Below are 22,533 nucleotides of genomic sequence, written 5' to 3'. Positions count from 1 at the left end.
AAAGTTCACAATTGGAATCCCTGAAAGGCAAAGCCTTAGAGATGGGGGCCAGAGTTAAATGGTGTCTCAACAAAATTGCAACCTGGCCTCCACCCAGTTCTGCTCCTGATTGGGTTAAGACGGTCAGTCTCCAGGCCATCTGTCTTGCAGAGAAAGGTGAGGCTTCTGCAGAGTTCCCCACCTGAAGGATCTCTCTCTATTTTTCACACAATGTCTGACATTGAACACAACTTACAAGATCTGGCAAGAGACAGGACCAAATCACTGAAAACGAGAAGAAAAATAGTCACAAAATACAGAACTTTAAAATAACCCTGATCATTATGTTCAAGATATGCGGAGCAAAAGTTGGAGAAAATAGATGGAAAGAGAATTGGAATCCATAAACCTCACAATCCAGAAGATTGAGAGCAAAGACAGTTGGTCTGTGCCCCGCACTGACTGGGAGCTCTGGTTCAGCTCTGTATGAGCTCTACACTCCCCGTGGGCCACAGTCTGAAAAAAAAAGTTTGCTATGGCTGTCATTCTTCTCGAGTAGAGTCCTGCCAGGGAGACATAGTGTATCATGAGTTCTGAGTCTACTCTGCCTTAGTTCCCTGGCATGGAGCTGCGTCCACTTGGAGAAAGAGGTTTATTCTGCTGATTATTCTAAACACATCTTTCGGACAATGTGCTGGCAGTTCCATGAGACAAGGTGGTCAGGGAGATGGCATTTGAGTTGATGCTGAGCAGCGAAGAGCCAACCAGGAGAGGATTAGGGGGGACGTGGTCAGGCCAGAGGGGTCGCTGAGTGGAAGGCACTGCAGCAAGAGTGTGTTTGGTGATTTAATCAGGGGGGGTCAGTAAACTTTTTTGGAAAGGGCCAGACAGTCAGCATTCGAGGCGTTGCCAGTCAGACAGTATCTGTTGCAATTGCTCAGTCCCGCTGTGCAAAGCAAAAATAATCCCGGACGATCAACAACAGGGTGGCCGTGTGCCAATAAAACTTCACTTCCCGCTGGAATTAAAATCTGTATAATTTCCACACGTGAGAAAACACTCTTTTTGATTTTTCCAACTATTTTAAAATGTCTAAACGACCTTTTAGCCGGGCGTGTGTTACTTTCCTCACACATGCTCCATCAGGCAGGCCCGGCTCACACCAGCCGGGAAATCTGTGCAGGACCCGTGAGCGCCCCACGGAGGGCCAGCCTCCCGGGGACCGCCCCGGGCACCCCTCCTGGGAGGCAGCGCCCACAGCCCGCGGGCGCTCAGGTCACCAGGTTCACCTTCCCCCGGTAACACGACAGGGTCCGCGAGCAGAAAGCCAGGGCGCAGGCACGCCCCGCGCGGCGGGAGCCCGAGGCCGGGTCCGCCGGGCGCTCCCCGCGGCGCGCCGGGCGTTCGAAGTTGGGCGCGCACCTGCCCGCAGCCCGCGCACCTGCCGGGCCGGACGCCCGCCTCGTCTCGCGAGAGCCGGGCGGTAGTGGTGCCCCCCCACCCCCGCCCCCCGCGCCCCGCGCCCCCGCCCGCGCCGCTCCCCGCCCCCGCGCCCGGCTCGGCGCTCGGGTCCGCGCCCCGCCCGCGCGCGCGCCCCGCGGTGATCCCAGCCCGCGCCCCCCGCGCGCCGCCCCCGGGCCCGCGGGAGCCGCCCCGGCCGGCCAGGTGCGCGAGCCCGCGCGCTCCCCGCGCTCCCCGCGCCTCCCGGGCCTGGCGCGGCGCGGCCGGGGCGGCGGGCGGATGCGCGCACGGCGCGTCTCCACCAACCCGCGCCCCGCCGGGCCCCCCGCTCGCGCCGCAGCCCGCGCCGCGCGGCCTCGCCCCCCCGTGATTGACAGGCAAGATGTCGGTGCGGAGCGCGGCGGCGGCGCGGGCGGCCGCCGTCACCCCGGAGCCCGGCGCCCGCGGCGGCCGCCACAGCAGCCCCAGCGCCGGGAGGAGGCGGCCCGCGGGGGCCGCGCGGACGGCGGCCTGAGCGCGCGCGGAGCCCCCGCGCGGCGGACGATGCCGCGTCCCTGCGGCCGGGAGGGGGGCGAAGCGGATTCCTCCTGACAGAAAAGCCAGCCGGCCCCAAACACACGATCTCGCCCTCCCCGGAGCCGGGGCGCAGAGCGAGCGCGGTCCTCCTGCTCCCGCGCCCGCCCGCCCGCCCCCCCCCGGCCCCCCCGGCTCCCCCGGCTCCCCCTCCCCCCGAAGTGTCCAGACAGCATCGCATCACCTGGTTCGCTTCTGAGAAACAGCCTCTCTCCTCCCCAGGACCGGAGCCTCCGCCAGAGGAGACATTCTGATGGAGCCCGCTTGACACCCCAAAATAAAATAATAAATTTTGGCTCTCGCCCCCTCCTCCCGCCCCACCCCCTCAGCCCCGTGTGAGATGTGGGTTCCCTCTCCCTAAGACGGTGTCGAGAAGTCGCGGTGGTCGGAGAGGCGCGGGGGAGCTCTACCTCGGCTCGCCCCCCTTTTTTCTCTCTCTGGGAGGAGGAGGAGGGAAGGGGCTTGCAGAGCAAGCGATGGATGAGGAAAACATGACGAAAAGCGAGGAGCAGCAGCCTCTGAGTTTGCAAAAAGCCTTACAGCAGTGCGAATTGGTCCAAAACATGATAGACCTGAGCATCTCCAACCTGGAAGGGCTTAGGACCAAATGCGCTACCTCCAACGACCTCACACAAAAAGAAATCCGGACCTTGGAGGTAGGTGTTGCCTACGGATCGGAGCAAATCCACCTTCCCTCTCCTTGCTCCCCACCACCCCCTTCCACCGCTTCTGTTTGCTGGGGGCTGGGGGGTGGGGGGGTCCGAGGGTTGCACGATGTGGATTTTTTGGTGATTTATCTTCTTGCAAAACCCGCCCTGGAGGTCCCGGTCCTATCCTGGTGGTGTCTGCGCTTGGCTGGTGGTGGTGGTAGTAGTGATCATTGTTATTCTCTATTTATTATTATTCTGGCGGCTCTTAGTACCATTTGCTTCCCCTCCGAGGAGGGAGTTCTCTCTCTCTCTCTCTCTCTCTCTCTCTCTCTCTCTCTCTCTCTCTCTCTCTCTCTCTCTTTTCCGCTTGTGGATTTGTTTATATGCCACGGGGTCTTGTGTGCTGGGTAAGACATTAAGGCGCTGCAGAGAACCCACGTGACCTTGCGCATTCTGCAGGTGGTCAAAAGGTGGCATTTATTTGCTTGCAGAATGGGGCTGCCTATAAATATAGACCTCTTCTCTTGGCCTCCTTCCCGGCACCCCCAACCCCCTTCGCTCCTTGGAATTTTTTTTTTTTTTCCCAGTGATATACCTGTCAGGAGGCAAGATGCATGAAAAAACAATCCCATGGAACTACCGCTTTCCAAGCCAGTCATTTTGATGCAGGGAGCTGATGCAGGCCTAACCCATGCAAAAAGATTTTTCAGAAATATGCCTGGATCAGCACACACAGGTGGTGTGGGAAATACTCTGATCTGTACTGTGAGGAAAGGGGTCTGGAGGAGGAGTTATCTTTGGTGTGTTGTAATATTCTCTCCTGCAGAACTTGAGGGGGAGTTTGAAGCAGTTTTGTAGGGGGGTGGGATGGAGGCAAAGTTACTCTCCAAGAAGATGGCAGAGACGGTTTCTTTTGAAGGCATCTGGGCAAAGGAGGATGGGCCCAGGAGCCCTCGGAAATGCCCGCATCCACGTAACCCCTGGGCGTCCACGCTGATGGAAGCTCCCGAAGGGCTCGCCTCTCCTCCCTCCTGCCACCCTGCCCCGTTGTACCCTGGGCTTGATTCAATTCGGGAACTCCCATGAGCTGGCATTTGCGGAGGGAGGTGGCCGTGGAGCTGGGAGGCAGGAAAGGGGTTGCTCCCATGCTGGAGCGGGCCTGTGCGAGACGGGGCTCGGGGGGGGGGCGGCAGTGGTCACTCTTTCCAGCCCATGAGTGTCCAAGGCCTGACCTCTTAAGCCCTGACCCGGTCTTTTAAGCCCTCCTGCCCGCTCCCAGCCTGGATGAGCACCTCTCTCTGATTCACTGTCCAGCCTCTACCTCCAGGCAGGGAGGTCAGCAGATTGAAAGTGGAGTTCGTGTGTGTTAACATGCACTGGGCTACCCTAGAATGCATGCCTGTGTGCACTGGCCGCTGGGAAAATGAGCCTCAGTGACATAAGATGACGGGGGGCGGGGGGGTGCTGTCAGAGGAGTGGGAATTCTGCAGGGAGCACGGATGTTTTCTTTCTCTGCGCTCTGAGACTCACAGTCGAGGCGAGGACTCTCTGCTGGGAGGAAAAGTGTGGGATGCCCTGGCCCAGCCTTGTGTGTGTCTGAGCAGAGCCCAAGATAAGATTCTGTTCAGAACTGCGTGCAGAAAATATGCAAACAGCCCAGAAGGGCCACCTGAGGTCTCCTGTTCCTCAGAGTCAGGAGTCCCAAGTGGTAGTCTGTGCACTGCTGGGAAAGTTTCCCCAATTTTCTTGTCCTCTTTTCAACTTGCCCCGTCCTCTGCTAACTCCCTGGACAATGGCGGCTGAGACTGCGGGACCTGGATCTCTGTTGCTGCTTTTCTGCAGAGTGGTTTTCTCTTTAAACTGGGGGCTGGAGGCATTGGTAAGGTGGGAGGTTGCTGTTACTGTGGTTGCATCTGTTAGTTTTCTAGTCCCAATATGTCACAGAGCATACCAACCTCTTTATCCATATTGTCCAGGGAAGGGCTTCCAGTGATTTTGCCAATTAAGGTTTTCCAGATCTCTGGGGTAGCATGGGGCCACTGGGGAGGCCCTGGTGACTTGGGGTCCAGCCAAGACCTGCCAAACTTCAGGAAGGCTTTGCCTCCACAGGGTTTTCCTTTTTTGTTAATCCCAACAGTTGTTAAATTTTGCATGTTAAAACCACTCAGGGGAACTTTTTAGAAATGCACATTCTCATCTCTGACTTCAGAGATTCTATTTCAATTGGAATTGGCAGGGGCCCAGGAATCTGCATTTGACAAGCAGTACGGGGTGTTTCTGATGCGTGTGTTCATGTTGACACTTTCTGTGCTAATCTATGAAGACAATCGCTGGTGATAGCTCTCACAAACAGTAAAGAAAGGAGTAAGCTGAACGGAGCCTCCTTTGAAAGCATCCCCTGGTTAGGGAGACAGGCAAATAATAGGCAGGTTTCCTTCACTTTTTGGAAAGTTTGAGCTATACCACTTGTCTTTATGAAACACCTAGGAAATTTATGAACTAGGCAGGAAATCAGAAGAGGATTTCTGCTTATCTGCCACGAAAGGGGAAAAGCACAAATCGTGTTCAGCTTTTATTTTGCAGCTGCTGTTCTAGGGGACGCAGCCCCCCCAACCAGCACCAGAGACCCGCCAAGCTGGGAACGACTTTATACAGGCTGTGTATTTATCATAGCCTTCCTGCGTGTGCTATATGTGAGTGTTATTTTAGGTTTTGCGTGTTCTTTGGTATGATTTAGTAGGTTATTTTGAGGTCTGGGAATGCTCAAAAAATACAAATTAATCGCAGTTGCTTCTTTGCTTTATGCCATTTTGACTTAGGAAAGGTTTCATAGGAACATTCTGGTTTTAGATAGCGAGGGAGACCGGCGTATGTGAAATAATGATAAAATCCAAACATAATATGGGGACAGCACGTGGGTCCGTTAGGAATATGTTCAACTGCATGAAATGGAAAATCCAATTACAGCGGTTAAGCAAATAGTAATTTCTTTTTCTCATGTTAGAAAAATTTAGAGGTTGGTTCTATAGGTTAAGAATATCAGGGGTGAGGTCTTTATGAATTCTCACGCCCTTTTCCTTAGGGTTGTCAGGTGGTTCCTGAAACTTGAGCCATCACACACTGGGTCAAGGCAGTGAGGAGAGGGACCGAGAGAGTGTGAAGGGATACGGGGTCCATAGATTTGTTTGACTGCCCGGGACGCCTCCTCCTCCCTACACCATAGGTGATGTTTACTTATGTCATCTTGGCCGGAACCCAATCAAATCACTGGTCCTACCTGCAAGGCTGGGAGGTGAAAGCTTGCACAAGTCATGATCCATTCTCAGGGCTGACCTGGTGCCACTCCCTACACAATCAGCGTTCTGCCAACTTGGGAGACACGAAGGCATCTGAGTGGACAGCCAGCAGCCTCGCTGACAGTATGTTATCAGAGATCCTTGGATGGAGAAGAAAGATCATGAGCTTTAGAGTTAGACCAATGTCATTTTGAATCTTAGGTTTATTGGTGTACTCTCTGTCTGTCTTAGGCTAGTGATTTAGATGTCTGACCCACAGGTGCATGTCTGGCAAAATGGCAGGCACAGCATAACATCACCTAGCTCAGAGATGCTTGTGAGAATTAGAAGAGATGACCTTTCCAAGGGTCTGGTGCTGCCTCTTGCAACATCCCTGCAGGTGCTAAATAAACAAAGCTCGGCTGATGACGACTGGCATTACCTGGTGTGGAACAGACCACATGGAAGGGGACGGCGTGGATCAGAGTGAGCGAAGAGCAAGTTTGAGCAACCTTTCCTAGGGAGGTTCTGTGCAACCCTAGTTCTGTGGGCTGTTAACTTCTCATTCTTTCAACAAAGGCTGGAACCCAGGCAGTGAACTAGATGCTGGTGGGCAACAGGTATTCTGCAGAAAAGGTGGTTTGGGAAGACTTGGGGAATATGTTTGGGAAAGATTGAGGTCCGCAAAGGTGGCCTCTCTTCTGCAGGACTTCTCAGAGCCTTTCTGTGTGCCACTCTGCATTGGGACTCCAAGAGACGGGAGAGTTTACCGTGTTTCCTTTTCCCAGGGAGATCGCTTGAGATTGATGTTTGGTTGAATGCACCAGGGAAACAGCTGGCAGAGCAGTGCAGGGGGGCGGGGTATGGTGGTCCAGAGCTGGGGCCCCAAAGGGAATGAAGGATGGGAGAGGTTTCCATTACAGCAGGTGGGGAGAGCTCACGCACGGGAACAGGTCACCTGGTGAAAGTGTTTTCGTGCCTCCCTGGGCCAGCTGAGACTCTGGTTTGCCCAGAATGGAGAGAACTGATAAGAGTGTCTTAGGAAACGGATTTGGGCCACTGACTCCTGGACCTGACTTAGGACTGGCCTGTTGGGAGTCAGACCAACGAAGTTTCATTCCTTTGGTGGAGGAGCTAGAAGTCTTCAGAGGCTTTAGAGTGAATTCAAAGCTGTTTAGAGGTTTTGTCTGAAGGCAGCCTGCGGCAGGGCCCAGCAGACTTTTCTGTAAAGGGACAGACAGTAAGTAGTTTAAGCTTTGTGGGCCACACGGTTTCCATCACGACCATTTGACTCCTGATGTGGCATGCAGCCGCCATGGACGATTCATTTTCCAGCAAAACTTTATTTATGGATCCCGAGTAGTGAAATTGATCTTATTTTCACGTGTTGTAAAATATTTTCTCTTTGATTTTTTTCTTTGATATTTAAAATGTAAAAGCTATTCTTAGACTTCAGGCCTTACAAAAACAGGGGGTGGGTCAGATTTGGCCTGGGGGCTGCAGCTTGCTGAGCTATCTGGTGGCTGGAATGGGAAAGACCCTGGAGGCCCAGAAACCGTTGGAAAGGTGAGGAAGTGACACCAGGACTGGCGGGGGCAGGTGTTCAGAGCTGGGCTCTGTTTCAGCTAAATTACAGGGAGAGGGAAATTACGAGGAGTGGATGAGTACAGAATGTCCTTAACTAGCAAAGACATCATTGCCGTGTACCTATCAATGACCGGATCTTCCTATGTTCGGCCTCAGTTTTTGATTGCTGTGTAGCAAACCTTGCTCAGAGTTTATATTTGGGAAGCCTTAGACTTCAGACTCTAGACTTTCCATGATTCTGTGAGTTGGGGTTGACTGGGCGGTTCTCCTGCTGGTCTTGCCTGGGCTCCGTCATGTGGCCACATTCAGCTGGCGGTTGGGCTGGTGGCCAACGGTCAAGTCTCTCGCCAGCGGGATGCCTTGGGTTTCTTACGTGCCCCCAGTATTCAGGAGCAAAGTTGTAAGGTGTCGTGAGATTTGGAAGTCACCCGGGTCACTGCCATTGCATTTTATGAGTTGACCTAAGTCTTGTCGCCAGCTTGGATTTAGATGATGCAGAAATAGACTCTGGCTCCTGATGGGAGGAACAGCAAAGCATTTGTGGCCATAGTTAGCTTATGACAGGTGTGAACAGTTAGTGAGAACCCATTGTGTGCTCAACACTGTTTCAGATGCACAGGCAGGTGAGGCCCCTGCTCTCATGGTGCCTGCATTTAAATATGAATGTCAGAGTGGGTGGGGCAGACAGACAAGTGGACAGAGAATTCTGGCTGTATCAATTATGATAGACTGTGAGGAACACATCTGTAGGTATGAAATAGCTGTGAAATAGCACAAGTCCTCTTCTTGTTCAGTCCATGTGACTTGAATACACCATGTGTATTCATGGTGGGTCTGCCATTCCCTCAAGCTCCAGGCCTCTTCCGTTCTGCACCACTGGCATTGTTTGCATTGTCTGCAGAAAGCAGAAAAGTGGAGAAGACAAAGCCCCTCAAAAACCTCACCCCTGAGAGTGCCTCTTCAGTTCTAGAAGGAGGGGAAATGGCCTAGGAAGAAGAGTTTGCTCACTGCCTAGTTGTCTCAGCTACTACTAAAGAGAAGCTATCATCTCTGCTGTCTGTTACTACAGAGCAAGCGGCCCCAAACTTAGTGACTTGAAACACCACTCGTTTATTTGCACACGAGTCTCCAGTTAGGGCTGGATGGTTCTGCTGATCTTGCCTGGGTCACTTGTGTGGGTGGTCATCCTATGGCTCGATTGGGGCCGGGTGACCCAAGGTTGCCTTGTTCTCATGGCTGGTGGTTTTCTGGGGTACTTCAGTTCTCCTCCAATGGCCTCTCCAGCAGGACAGTGGGGATTTCTTACACAGTGGCAGCAATTGTGTTTTTTTCCTTTGTTAATTTTTAAAATTTTTGACATTGCTGCTCATTTTTGTACAGTGTTTGATTTCTCCCCTCAGGTGTAGTCCCTGTAAATATCCCACAACCACATCACCTGGGAACAGTCACTGTGGTCCCTTGTGCTCTTCCAACTCCTGTTTTGATCCCTTTTCCTCTTCTTCCCCTCTTTAAGCCTCAGATCTATAGTTGCCTACAAGTTTTGTCTTTCTTTTGTACACTATATTCCTCCTGTAAGTGAGGTCATACGATATTTTTCTTCTTATTATTTTTTATTTCACTGAGCATGATCCCTTCCAGCTCTATCCATGTTGCTGCGAATGGCATGAGTTTGTCTTTTTTGATTGCTGAGTAGTATTCCACTGTGTATATATGCCACATCTTGATCCAGTCATCTGATTTTTTTTTAAAGATTTGTTTATTTTTATACAAGAACAGGGGTACAGGCCAGATGTGCGGGAGGGTGAGAGGATTCACCGTAGACAGAGCGGGGAACAGAACAGGCAGACGGACGAAATACACTGCTGAGGGGAGCAGCAGGCGAGGCAGAAGAGGTCTGTTTCGCCATGTGGGATTCTCGCTGGCCAGCCAGGATCGAACCTGTGCTGCAGAGAGCTTCACAGTGCTGCGCTCAACTGCCTGCGCCACCAGGGAGGCCCATCCAGTCATCTGTTTTGGGGCATTTAGGTTGTTTCCATATCTTAGCTGTTGTAAATAGGGCAGCAATAATGTTCTAAGAGAACAAGTCCCAGAGCCATCTCCTCCTAAGCGTCTGCCCCTGCACCTTTGCTGTTGTCCCACTGACCAAAGCAAGTTTTGTGGATAAGCCCAGTCAATATGGCTGCTGCCCCAGGGTGGGGACTCCAGCAGACATGGTTCATCACGGACCAGTGAACAATCTCATGTAAATGCACCACAGCAAATGACAGAACAAGAGCCTGGGAAAGAGATGGAGGGGCATGGGGTGATCAGCAGCAGCCCCTTAAGGAGTCTTTCCTGACCTAAGGAATCAAACTCTGGGGAATGCACCAGGCAGAGGGAACAGTAGATGAGATTTCTCTTGGGTAGGAATGTGTTTGACGTGCTGTTAGGACAGCAAGGACAGGGCTGTGGCTGGAGCCGAGTGAGTAGGTGGGGAAGGAAGGTGGCACAGTAGGAGCCAGAAGCAGGCTCTGCACAGAGGTCTTTGCAGAGGTACCTGGTTTTGTTGGTTTTTGCATAGGTACCTGGATTTTCTTTGAATGGGGCTGGTGGGGGATATGACTGATTTATATTTCTCAAGGACCCTTCTGATAGCTTCAGGGAAAATGGACGGTCGTGGGTAAGCACGGGAGGTTATCGGGGAAGTCAAAGGCAGGAATGACTGTGCTTTTGGCTCCTGTGATGGTTGGGAGCTGGGGAGGTGACTGGATTCAGAAGGTCAAGTGCGTGGGTGGTGCTCATGAATCGGATGTGGGGGGTGAAGGAACATAAAAGATGGAGGCTTGTTCCTGGGTGTTGGGGCTAAGAATTGAGTGAATGGTGGTGCCATTATTTGAAATGTCAAGACTGGGGCCGGAGTAGGTTGGACTTGACAGTCCAGTCCTGTTTGGACATGTTACATTTGTCAAGTGGACTGTTGGGTTGTGAGCCTGGAGCTCTCCCAGGCTGGAGACAGGAAGTTCACTTAATGTGTCAGGAACATCTTTTCAAAATTATTAAATATTATTTTTAATGGCTGCAGAGTGTTACTGGTTATACATCACTTAACCAAAATTCTGTTTTCAGATATGGGTATTATAAAAATGCTAGTAAATGCCTTCGCGCCTCAGAGTAATCCTCGTCTTTTCCTCCTTTCTAGAAGTGGCGTTGCTAGAGCAAAGGCCATGCCAAGTTGCAGGACTTTTGCCAGGTTTTGCTGAATTCCCCTTCCCCAGTGGCGTGGAAACAGGTCCATTTTCCTACCTCAGCACCGGCGGATGTTTTATTTTTTTTGCTTGCCTGTTATTTGATGATGTAGAGCTCAGGGGGCCGGAGGAGGCTGCCTCAGGCTGGGATCCCACCCTCGCTGTCCTGGTCGGGAAGCATCTGCGCAAAGAGGACTTGGTTTTCTATACCAAATGGCCAGCCGGCCAGACCCCCTCTTCCTTCTGCCTTGCTCTCTTGAAGACAAGGGTGGGGGTGGGGGTGACCCTGAGTCGGGGGCCAAGCCATTTCTGAAGGGTTCCTTACCCCTCTGGGTTTTGGAGTAGATTCCACTAGGGAGCTCGGTAGCCTTCCTCCTCCAGCAGGCAGAAAACTGTGGCACCCCCTTCCCAGGATTGGGTCATTGCAGGTGTAGGGGCAACTCGGCACTGGGCAGGCGGGTGGGAGACCTGGAGGCAGGCAGGCAGCGGAGCCTCCCAGCCCCCCACGAATCTTGATTCTTTCTCTGGGCTCTCCTGGCCTTGTCTTGTGGTCTTGCGTCTGGGGTCCCCTGTCCCCCCGTAGCTTCTTTCTCTGAGCGATGCCGCCCTCCTAGCCCTGGCCTCCAGGCTCAGGTGTGCATGCTTACATATGCCCGCACCCATGTTCCAGGCGTCTGCAGCCAGGCACGTGTGCCCCGCGCCCACGCCTCCAAGCTCCTGCACGAACAGGATCAAGGCCGCGGGTGATAGCCACGGAGGCTAGCGGCACAAAAAGCCTCCTGTATTCACTCACCCTACAGTCTGGAAAACAGAGCTAATCAGGCTTTTCCCCACCGTCACTAGCCTCTCTAATTGGCACCTGTGGTCTCGCTCGCTGGCAGCTTGCGTTGCCCACGCGTGACAACGCCTTGTGGCGGAGGGTGCTTGGGACGTGAGCGCGGGGCTCGCGGACACCAGGGCCAAGAAGCCAGAGCTTGGGGCGTGCGCTTATGTCCAGATGGACACCTGGGCGGAGGGGGCCTGGAAGGGGCTCCTCAGCTCTGGCCATCAGTGCTGCGTCACTCTGAGGCTGGGGGCCCAGTTGCTGCCTCCTCACCTGTGGTCTGTCCTCTGATACAGCATTAAAGGCCTGTAAAGTCTACTGTGGGCTCCAAATTCTTTCATCTGCGCGGACCAAAAGTGAACTCACCTGGCCTGGGGTGGTTGCACAACAGTCGTTTTCTGGGCTCCCACCCACCAGGCCACAAGTGTGGGGACTTGTAGGGTCAGGAAGACCACAGAGCAGGTTTTCTGATCTAGCAGACCGGGGACAGGAGGAGTCAGAGTCCTCAGTGGTTCTGCAGGTTTTTATTGGGGTTCACCAGGTACACGGCAGGCAGGGGCGCTGGGGGCCCGGGAGGCTGGCAGGCCTCCCGGGCCCCCAGCAGGTCTTCACTCTGGGCTCTCCGACCTTCTCTCTCAGCTTCTTCTACTGGCGTCCCCATGACGCCGCCCTTGAAAGCCCAGTCTCAGCCCAGGTGAATCCCATCTACCTAGGCCCACACCCTACTCCAGGTGCCCGCCATCAGGCATGCATTCAGGACCACAAGGATCCATCATCTGTCCTGATGGCGGGAGGGCAGGAAAGCCTGTCATTTTTACCTTACCCTACAGGACTGAACCCTCCTCCTGGTCCCCCACCTCCATGCTGCGCTATATCGGGGAGATGGGGAGGTGATTAGGAGCAGAGAGAGAGGAGAGGTGCAGGGCAGCCAGGAAGGAAGTTGGAGAGCCTGAGAGGTGAGAAGAGAAAATGGACAAATAGGAGAGTGAAAGTCAGCGTGAAGGGTTTTCTTCAGTTTCTGTGGCCCTTGGAATGCCTCCCTGGCAGGTAGTTGTAAGGGCAGGACAGGACACGGAGCAGGTTTTCTGTGATCCCAGCAGACGGGGTAACGGAGGAGAGAGTCCTGGAGCCCTCTGTGGCTTTTGCAGGCTTTTGTTGGGATTTACCAGGTACACGGCAGGCAGGGGTGCTGGGGGGCTGGGAGGCCTCCCAGCAAGTCTTCACTCTTTCTAGGCTCTCCGGCCTTCTCTGCCCTTCCATTCGTTTTGCTGCTCTCGGCTTCTGCTGGCGTCCCTGTGACGCCGCCCTTAAAAGCCCAGTCTCAGCCCAGGTGAATCCCATCGACCTAGGCCCACACCCTACTCCAGGTGCCCGCCATCAGGCATGCGTTCAGGACCGCAAGGATCCATCATCTGTCCTGATGGCGGGAGGACAGAGAAGCCTGACATTTTTCCTTACCCTACAGGTGGGTACTTGAAGCTGTAGCCTAGTGGTTGAGAGGACCTGGGCTCCAAAGTAGGACTACTTGGGGTCCAGTATGAGGTCAACCTGGACAAAATACCTCTCCTTTCTGAACTTCTGTGTTTTTGCCCGTAAAATCAGGATAACTTTACAGGGAGTTGATTCATCCATTAAAGAGCACTGCAGAGTACCCGGCACATGGTAGATGTTTTGCAGTTGTGATCGCTGGTGTAATTGGTTATCATGCTCCCTGTCCTTTGGCCAGGGGAGGTAGGCTATTTCAGCCATCCAGGGAGGTGCCATGCTTGAGCGTGTCATTCATTTATTCATTGAATATTAACTGACCCCCCAACGTGTGAGAAGACGAAAGCCACTGAAGCCTTCTGGGGCATAATGGCACTCCTGCTGTGCTGCAGGTGACAGACGTGAACAGGATTCCCATGCCAGGTCTGGATCTTTGAATTCGCCCACAGATGACTCACTTCCCATCAGTGCCTAGCAGGCTTTAGTCTAGGTTGGATAACAAAGTACCTATTGGTCCTTACAGCTTCTGAGCGTGTCCTCAGCTTAAGTGGTGAAAAGTCAGAAGCTGTGATATCCAAGTGCTTGGAAAGCATAGACTCTCAAAGAAGGAGGAGGTCCCTTATGTGGTTGTCCAGGTCCACCTCTTGCCTACTGTCCAGCCTTGGCTTGGCTATTTAGGATGGACATGACCTCACCTGGCAGCTTTTTAAATCCATTTTTTATTGTGGAAGAATAGAAAAATAACCAAATTTACCATTTTAACAATTTCTAAATGTACAGTTCAGTCACATAAGTCCATTAACAAAGTTGGACAACCATTCCCACTGCCCATCTCTTTTCATCGGTTGACAAATTCCGTGCCTGCTAAACAGTAACACTTTCTCTCCAGCTTCAGGGTAATCTCTATTCAACTTTCTGTCTTTATGAATTTGACTATTCTAGGTATGCATATAAGTGGGATCCTATAATATTTATAATTTTGCGTCTAGTTTGCCTCGCCTAGCATTTTTCTAAGGATGGGTCACATTGTAGCACAAGTACTTTGTTCCTTTTGATGGCTGAATAATATTTCATTGCATGGATGCCACATGTTGCTTCTCCATTCTTCTGTTGATGAACGCTTGGGTTGCTTCCATCATTTAGTTATTGTGCATAATGGTGTTATGAACATTGATGTACAATATTTACTTGAGTGTCTGCTTCCATTTTTTTTTTTTTTTTGGTATAGCCCCAGGAATGGAATTGCTGGCTTATATGGTACTTCTATTCTAAATCTCTTTAGGATCTCCCATACTGTTTTCCACAGTGACTGCTTCATTTTATATTGCCACCAGCAATGTATCAGTGTTCTAATTTCTCTACATCCTTCCTTGCCAACATTCGCTATTTTCCATTTTGTTGTTGTCATCATCATAACCATCCTAGTGGGTGTGAACTAGTATCTCATTGTGGCTTTGGTTTATGTTTCCGTAAGGACTACAGATGTTAAGCATTTTTTCATGAGCTTATTGGCCATGTGTGTATCTTCTTTGGACAGAAGTCTGTGCAAGTCCTTTCACAAGGCAGCCTTTGATTTGGGTGAGTCTAGTGGTTAGAATTATCCTCCATCTCTTGAGTCAGAGCTGCTCCCTGATGATTTCTACCTTTGATTTTATACCCTAAATGGGAGAGGATGTGGTTGAGAAAATAATCTCCTTTTGACTGAGAAGAGTTTGCATCTAGATCTGGAACCTTCGAGGTGGAGATAAGAGGTAACCATACCACAGACTCCTGACCCATCTCCATCCTGAACTTGGCTGAGAATCTGAGGTTATCGGCAGTGGTGAATTTCCCTACTCAGAGTATCACACCAATCAGAAATAGTGAGGAGGGTTTTTCTATGTGCCTGTCTGCAGAGGTACCAGGTGGCACCTGGGCAGGGATATGGCCTGAACAGGCAGTGAGGCAAATAGGTAAAGAGCGCATTTGTGGGACACCCAGGGGACCTTCAGTTCTTGTTAGGACACAGGGCAAGTTTAGATGCCATTTTTTTTTTTTTATTTTAATCCTTCTCTTACTTGGAGAAACAGTGTTTTGTGGTAAACCCAAAAAGCAAATATGCTTAAAATCTACACTGTCTGGTAAAAGTACCTGCAGGACTGGGTTAGTTACTCTCAGCTCCAAAGAAAGTTCTTGGACAGAAATGTCTGCTTGGTGGGTCGTTCCTTTAACATTCTCACACTCTTCCCAGTAACCTGCACTGGAAGTGAAGCTAAATAGTTTTGCTTTCCCCCTTATTTAACAAATTTCAAACATACTGCAAAGTTGCAGATAGTCTACACTGTACACCCACCACCTGTTACCATTAATATTTTGCTTTATCACATCTCTACCCCATCCATCTCTCTCCATCCATGAATTCATCTATTTTTTGATATATTCAAAGTAAATTGCAGACTCCCCCTAAATGCTTCAACATAAGTGTCATCAATTAGATTTCATGTGTTTCTGATATAAAAAGTCCATACAATGGAAAACACAGATCCTAAGTGTACATTCACTGCGTTCTGATAAAAGCGTGTACTAAGGTCACCCAAACTTCTAAGATTAGAACATTTACTATCGTTGCACTTAACCCTCACCATCACCCAATTTTCTGTTTTATATCTCCCCCACCATAACTTGGTTTTGCCTGTTTTAGAACTGCACATAAGTGGAATCATACATGATGTATTCTTTTTGGATCTTGACTTTTTTGGGGGAGTGGAGGTTTGTACAGTTCTATGAGGTTTTTCTTTTGCGTAGAAGAACTGGGGTATAGGTCAGAAGTGCAGGGGGTGAGAGAATTCACCAGAGACAGAGTGGGGAACAGAATAGATGGATACACTGCTGAGGGGAGCAGTGGGGAGACAGGAGAGGTCTGCTGTGCTTTGTGGATCAGCTCCCTGGCCGGGGATCGAACTCAAGCCTTAGAGGTGATAGCATTGATACTTAACCCCTAGGACACCAGGGTGGCCCCTACAGTTCTGTGAGCTCAGATACATAACCACAATTAGGATACAGGACAATTCTTTTGCCTTTCCCCTTGGTAGAGAATCCCTCCCGCTGCTGCTATTTTCTGGCAGGCACTGATGTGTCTTCCATCACTGTAGTAGTGGACATCATTCTTTTCAAGGATGTTATATAAATGAAATCACATAGCATGTAACTTTTAACACTGGCTTCTCCCACTGAAAACTTTACCTTTGAGGTTAATCCAAGTTGTTATATATATCAATATTTCATCCCTTTTTACTGCCAAGTACCTCTCTACTGTGTGCACTTTACTTATCCATCCACAATTGAAGGATATTTGTGTTGATATTGTATCCTGTGACCTGACCAAACACAGAAGCTTTTGGAGCTTTTCTCTTGATTCCATGGGATTTTCTATATAGTCCATGTTGTCTGAATGTGGACAGTTGTATCTTTTATTTAATTTATTTTATTGTCTTATTCTGCTGACTAGAACTTTCACTGCTATGGTGGAGATAGTGCCTTTTTCCTAATCTTGGGAGGGGGGAAGTATTCACTTTTTCCACCATTAAGTATGATATTAGCGTGGATGTGAATATGGTCTTTGTAAGGTTAAGGAAATTTTTTATTCCTGGCTTATTGAGGATTTTTATAGTGAAATATTGAATTTTGACAAGTGCTTTTTCTGCATCTTACCAAAGGCTGTAGAGTTTATCTTTAAATTATTCACGTGGAGGGTTACACTGTTTGATCTTTAAATTTTGAATCAGACTTGCATTCCTGCGATAGACACTTCTTGCTGTGTTATTATCTTAACATTGTTGCTGGATTTGATTCATTAGTAGTATGTTGAGGATTTGTACATCTCTGTTCCTAAAGGACATTGTTTTGTGGTTTCCTTTTTTGGTACTGTTTTTATCTAGTTTCAACATCAGGGTAATACTTTCTGGCCTCATAAAATGTTTCCTCTACTTCCACTTTCTGGATGAGATTGTATGTACTTGGTGTTAGTTCTTCTTTAAGTACTTTAAATTCTGTTAGAATTCACCAGCGAAACTATCTAAACCTGAAGTTTTTTTTTACAGAAGCTTTTTAACTACAAATTCAATTTCTATGAATTTCTTCTTCTTTTTTTTTAAAGATTTATTTATTTATTTATTTATTTGTTTGTTTATTTATACATACATACATACAAGCACTGGGTACAGTCAGAAGCGCGGGAGGGTGAGAGATTCCTCAGAGCCAGAGCGGGGAGCAGAGCAGGCAGAAGGACCGAAGTACACTGCTGAGGGGAGCAGCAGGCGGCAGGAGAGGTCTGTGTGCCATGCGGGACCCTCCTCCCGTGGCCGGGGAGCAGGGGAGCAGCCGGGGATAGAACCAGCGCTGCAGAGGCTGCAGGCAGCTTCGCAACCCAGCGCTCAACCGCTGCGCCACTGGGGAGGCCCTGAATTTATTCTTGAGTGAATTTTCGTAGTTGGTGTCTTTCAAGGAATTGGTGCACTTTATCTAAAATTTTTTTTAAAGATTTATTTATTTATACAAGAACCGGGGTACAGGCCAGAGGTGCAAGGGGTGAGAGGATTCACCAGAGACAGAGTGGGGAGCAGAACAGGCAGACTGACGAAATACACTGCTGGGGAGAGCAGCGGGCGAGACAGGAGAGGTCTGCTTCGCCACGTGGGATTCTCACCAGCTGGCGGGATCAAACCCACACTGCAGAGGCTGCAGACAGCTTCACAGTGCGGTGCTCAACCACCTGCACCACCAGGGAGGCCCTATCTAAATTTTTTAAATGACATGCGTTCAGTTTCTTGTTATCTTTGTAGTGTCTGTGGGATGCACCGTGATGTCCCCTTTTGTTCCTGACATTAGTACTTTGTGTCTTTCTTTTTCATTTTGTCAGTCTGGCTAGAGGTTTATAATTTTAAATTCTTTCCAAAGAATTGGGTTTAGCTTCATTTATTTTCCCCTTATTTATTTTTTCCAATTTTATGCATTTTGTTATTACTATTATTTCTTCTGTTTGCTCTGGGTTTATTTTGCTCGTCATTTCTGTTTTCTTGAAGTGGGGGCTTACTGAGACCTTTCTCCTTTTCTAGTATACATTGGCATACATTTTCTACCAAGAACTGCATCCCACAAATTTTGATATGTTATATTTTCATTTCTTTTCAGTTCACAGTATTTTCTAATGTCCTTGAGGCTTCCTATTCCATGCCTGTATTCTCTAGAAGTGTGCTGTCTAGTTTGAAAGTGTTGTGGATATTTTCTGTTATCTTTTTGTTATTATATTGTATTTGTTCCATTGTCATCATTGTCTAGTCTAATTTATTTCAGTGATGGCCAATGAACACAATTAATGTAGTTTTAGTTTTCTTAAAGTGTTTAAGATTTGTCTTATGGCCCAGATTATGTTCTCTCTGATGAATGTGTGTGTGTGTGTGTGTATTATGTGTAGAAGAACTGGGGTACAGGCCAGAGGTGCAGGGGTGAGAGGATTCACCAGAGACAGAGTGGGGAGCAGAACAGGCAGATTGATGGAAGTGCACTGCTGAGGGGAGCAGCGGGCGAGACAGGAGAGGTCTGCTGTGGCATGTGGGTCAGCTCCCTGGCCGGGGATCGAACTCTAAGGCCTTAGAGGTGATGGCTTAACCCCTAGCCATCAGGGAAGCCCACTCTTCGTGAATGTAATATTTACACTTGGAAAGGTTGTGCACTGGGGAGAATGCCATATAAATGTCAGTTAGATCCAGTTGGTTGATGGTGCTGTTTAGATCTTTTATGTCCTTGCTGATTTTCTCTCCAGTTGTTTTATTGATCACAGAGGAGTGTTAGTATGTCCTACTATAATGTGGATTTGTCCATTTCTCCTGATAGTCCCAACAGTTTTTGCTTCATTTATTTTGAGCCTTTTCATTAAGTCTATAAAGGTTTGGGATGGTTGTTTTCTTGGTGACTTGACCTTTATATTATGTAAAGTAACCAGTTATCCCTGGTAATTTTTCTTTATCTGAAAATTATTTTCTCTGACACTGATAGAGCCACCCTAGCTTTTCTTTTTTTAGGTTTTTAAAAATTGAAATTAAGTTCACTTATATCAAATGTACCATTGACCCCATCTATTCCAGAGCAATTCCATCTCCACACACAGAGAAAGAACCCTGTACTGGTTAGCAGTCAATTCCAATTTCCCTGCCCTCCCTTCCCTGGCAACCACTAATCTATGTTCTGTTGCTCTGGTTTTTCCTATTCTGGATGTTTTGTGTAAATGGAATCCTACAATATGTCTTTCATGTTTGACTTCTTTCACTCAGGATTACGTTTTCAAGGTTCATCTACATTGTAGCAGGTCTCAGTGCTTTGTTTTTTAAAGATTTATTTATTTATGCATACAAGTACTGGGGTGCAGGCCAGAGATCTGGGGGTGAGAGGATTCACCAGAGACAGAGTGTGGAGCAGAACAGGTGGATCCACTGAAATACACTGCTGAGCAGCGGGTGAGACAGGAGAGGTCTGCTGAGCCATGTGGGTCAGCTCCCTGGCCAGGGATCAAACTCGTGCTTCAGAGGCTGCCAATAGCTTCACAGTGCTGTGCTTAACCCCTTGTGCCACCAGGGAGGCCCAGATCTCAGTGTTTTAATCCACTTTAAGGCCAAATAAAATTCCATCATATAAGCATACCTCCCCCCCCCTTTTTTTTTAATTAATTCATCATTGGCTTGTCTCTAACTTTTGGCTATTGTGAATAGTGCTGATATGAACATTTGGCTGGGAGGATGGGGCATTTTGGAGGAAAATATTTTTCCTCTGCCAACAATGAAAGAGACATCCCCGAGTTCAGGCTGGTGGCAGTTAGGGACTTTAGGGTTGGCCCTTCTTCCTTCCTCCTGTTGTAGCTCCTGTGGTCTATGTGACAGTTCCCTGTGACTCTCACAGGTGCCTGGTTGACTGTTCGGGTTACCTGTGCCAGGTTTTGAGTGGGTCACGCTGATAATGGAAATGGATGTCATTAAGTAAAAGTCACTTTAAAAACACAGCTTTAAAGAAAGCATATTCACAATAGAAAAAATAGAGTATGCATTTAATACAAAATAAAAATGAACAAACATAATTCTGCCACCCACAGACGAACATTGTTAGCACCTTGTATAGGGCCTCACAGGTTTTACCTCCTGCAGACATGTAGTTTTATGTGACTTTTAGGAAGAACTATTTTTATTGTATTTTATAGGCTCCCATTTTCTCCTTAAATGTTGACTTAAGACATGCACATCTTTCCCTGTTGAACCCATTTCTTCAAATACTGGTAACATTCTAGTAACACCCTAACTAGTAACAGCACCAGAGGAAAGATAAATTGAGTTGCCTACCTGCTCTGGTGGTCTGGATTATTTCTGGGTTTGTTCTCTCAGCATAGCCTTCCTGGCTACATTCGAAATGAAATCTTTGTATAGTATTCTTATTTGGATTCTTCAGAAATATACCCAGGGGCCTTCCTGGTGGTGCAAGGGGTTAACGTCTCAGTGCTGTCAAGCTATCACCAGCCACTGTAGCATGAGTTTGATCCCTGGCCAGGGAGCTGACCCACACAGCACAGCAGACCTCTCCTGTTCCACCCCGGTGCTCCCCTCAGCAGTGTATTTCATTAGATCTGCCTGTTCTGCTCCCCACTCTGTCTCTGGTGAATCCTCTCACCCCCCACATCTCTGGCCTACACCCCAGTTCTTGTATGCATAAATAAATGAAATAAATCTTTAAAAAAAAGAAATATACTCAGGATAAGAATCTGTAGAAGGCTTTTTCTCTTTTGCGAGAAAAGACAGAGTATACCCATTTCTGGCCCTGTTGGAGTTGACCAGAGTAGAGCTGGAGGCTCAGCCTCTTCAGGAACAACAAACTGTGAGGGGTAAATGCTCTGGATAAATTGGTGACTATAAAAAATACGGAAAGCCACTTCCTACCTCTGGGAACTGACTTGTGCTGAACTAAGAAACTAGGGGCCAGCTTGGTTTTTCAATTGCACACTCTTAGTTGAAATAAACAGAGAGCTCCAATCATCTCAGGGACAAGGAAGCCCCATTTCAGATGACATTTTTCTGAAATAATATCAGAAAAGGGTGTGAGGTTTACAGAGAGGGACTTCTGATGTCCGGGGATGTTACAACCCATTGTTTTCCAGGATGAGATAGGAAACTCACAGAAGGAACATAGGCCAGGGGTGGGGAGCTTGGGAGGGGGGAATGAAGAGCATGTGTCACAGCCCCAGATGTCAGCGAGGGCAGTGGGTAGGGGGTGGGCCTAATACTGTTAGGCGTTCACGTTTCCAATAGAACCCAGAAATCAAAAAGTACACCCTGACTCGTTATTATCTGGTCAAGGGCTTCAACATTCTCCCCTTTTATTCAAATTGCCTGTCTATATGGTTTAATGATATTCCACGAGGAAATGGAAGGTACAGATAATGCTACTGAAATCATTTGTGAGCATAATGCTTTGCTGTTTTCTGTTTCAGATTCCCTCTCCCCCGAATCCCACCTATCCCTGTTTAAAATAAAATGAAGGCCGTTCTGGTTCATATGGATAAGATGGACAAGTCAATTAACAGTTGATTTTATGATCTTTGCATATTGGGTGCCTATTCTCAGCCTCCAGTGAAAGCAAGTAAGGCATGTGACTGGGGCCAATCACACACACACACACACACACACACACACACACACTTCAAACTTCAAAAAGTATAGAGAAAAGCATGATGAACCCTATTGACTCATCACAAATTCAACAATGATCAAATTATGTCCACTCTCCCCCACCAATTCCATGGATTATTCTGAAGCAATTTTTTTTAGTCATAGTGTTTCATCCTAAAATATCTCAATATGTATTTCTAACTAATACTAAGTTCTCTGTTTCAAGCACAACCAGATAGGATATCACATCAACAAGTCCCGGTGTTTCCCTCAACAACAAAGGAAAATATACCCAACAGAGAACTTTACTTCTCCAAGCAGCCCTGTGAAGACATCTGGGGCTGCACTTTTTTCTTTCTCTGCCTTGCCCTAACTGCCAGCATTACTTAAAACCTTCTTGAAAACGGTCTTCAGAGTCATTCTACAAGAAAACAATTCCTTTATTTTTGGGGGGCCCCAAATGGCAACTTTCACTATGGCCACTGACTGAGTCCCCATGACTTGTGTTCACTGACAGTGTGTGAATAGTCGAGTTCATTGTCAAAGAACAAGAGGTATTGCCCTTGAAGATATCCTGGCAGTCTATGCATCTGAAAGCAACTCAGAGTAGTAGAGTCTCAGCTTTAGTGTCTCCAGCCGTCCCCAGTGCCAGATACATCAACCCACTTCCTCTCACCTTCCCCTCCCTTCCTCTCTCTCCTCCCTTCCTCCACTCCACCTTGTGTTAAATGCACTCAACAAGCAAAGATGTCTGGCTGGGGGAAAGTCTTCCCACACAGAGCTCGGTAGACC

The 22,533-nt window shown here is 48.7% G+C and overlaps 1 protein-coding gene across 1 annotated transcript in view; it reads left to right on the top strand.

Moving 5' to 3' along the window:
- Positions 1-2,489: 2,489 nt before the first annotated feature.
- Positions 2,490-22,533, top strand: part of KSR2 (kinase suppressor of ras 2) — a gene marked incomplete at both ends in the record, with an annotated part of 336,254 nt that continues 316,210 nt past the window's right edge. The window contains one exon of the mRNA XM_084253306.1: positions 2,490-2,669. Within this exon, the coding sequence (XP_084109432.1) occupies positions 2,490-2,669 (180 nt within the window). The remainder of the gene's footprint in view (positions 2,670-22,533) is intronic.

The sequence above is a fragment of the Talpa europaea genome (genome assembly GCF_964194135.1).
Source record: "Talpa europaea genome assembly, chromosome: 14".
Taxonomy (NCBI): domain Eukaryota; kingdom Metazoa; phylum Chordata; class Mammalia; order Eulipotyphla; family Talpidae; genus Talpa; species Talpa europaea.
This window is presented reverse-complemented; position numbering and strand designations above follow the sequence as displayed.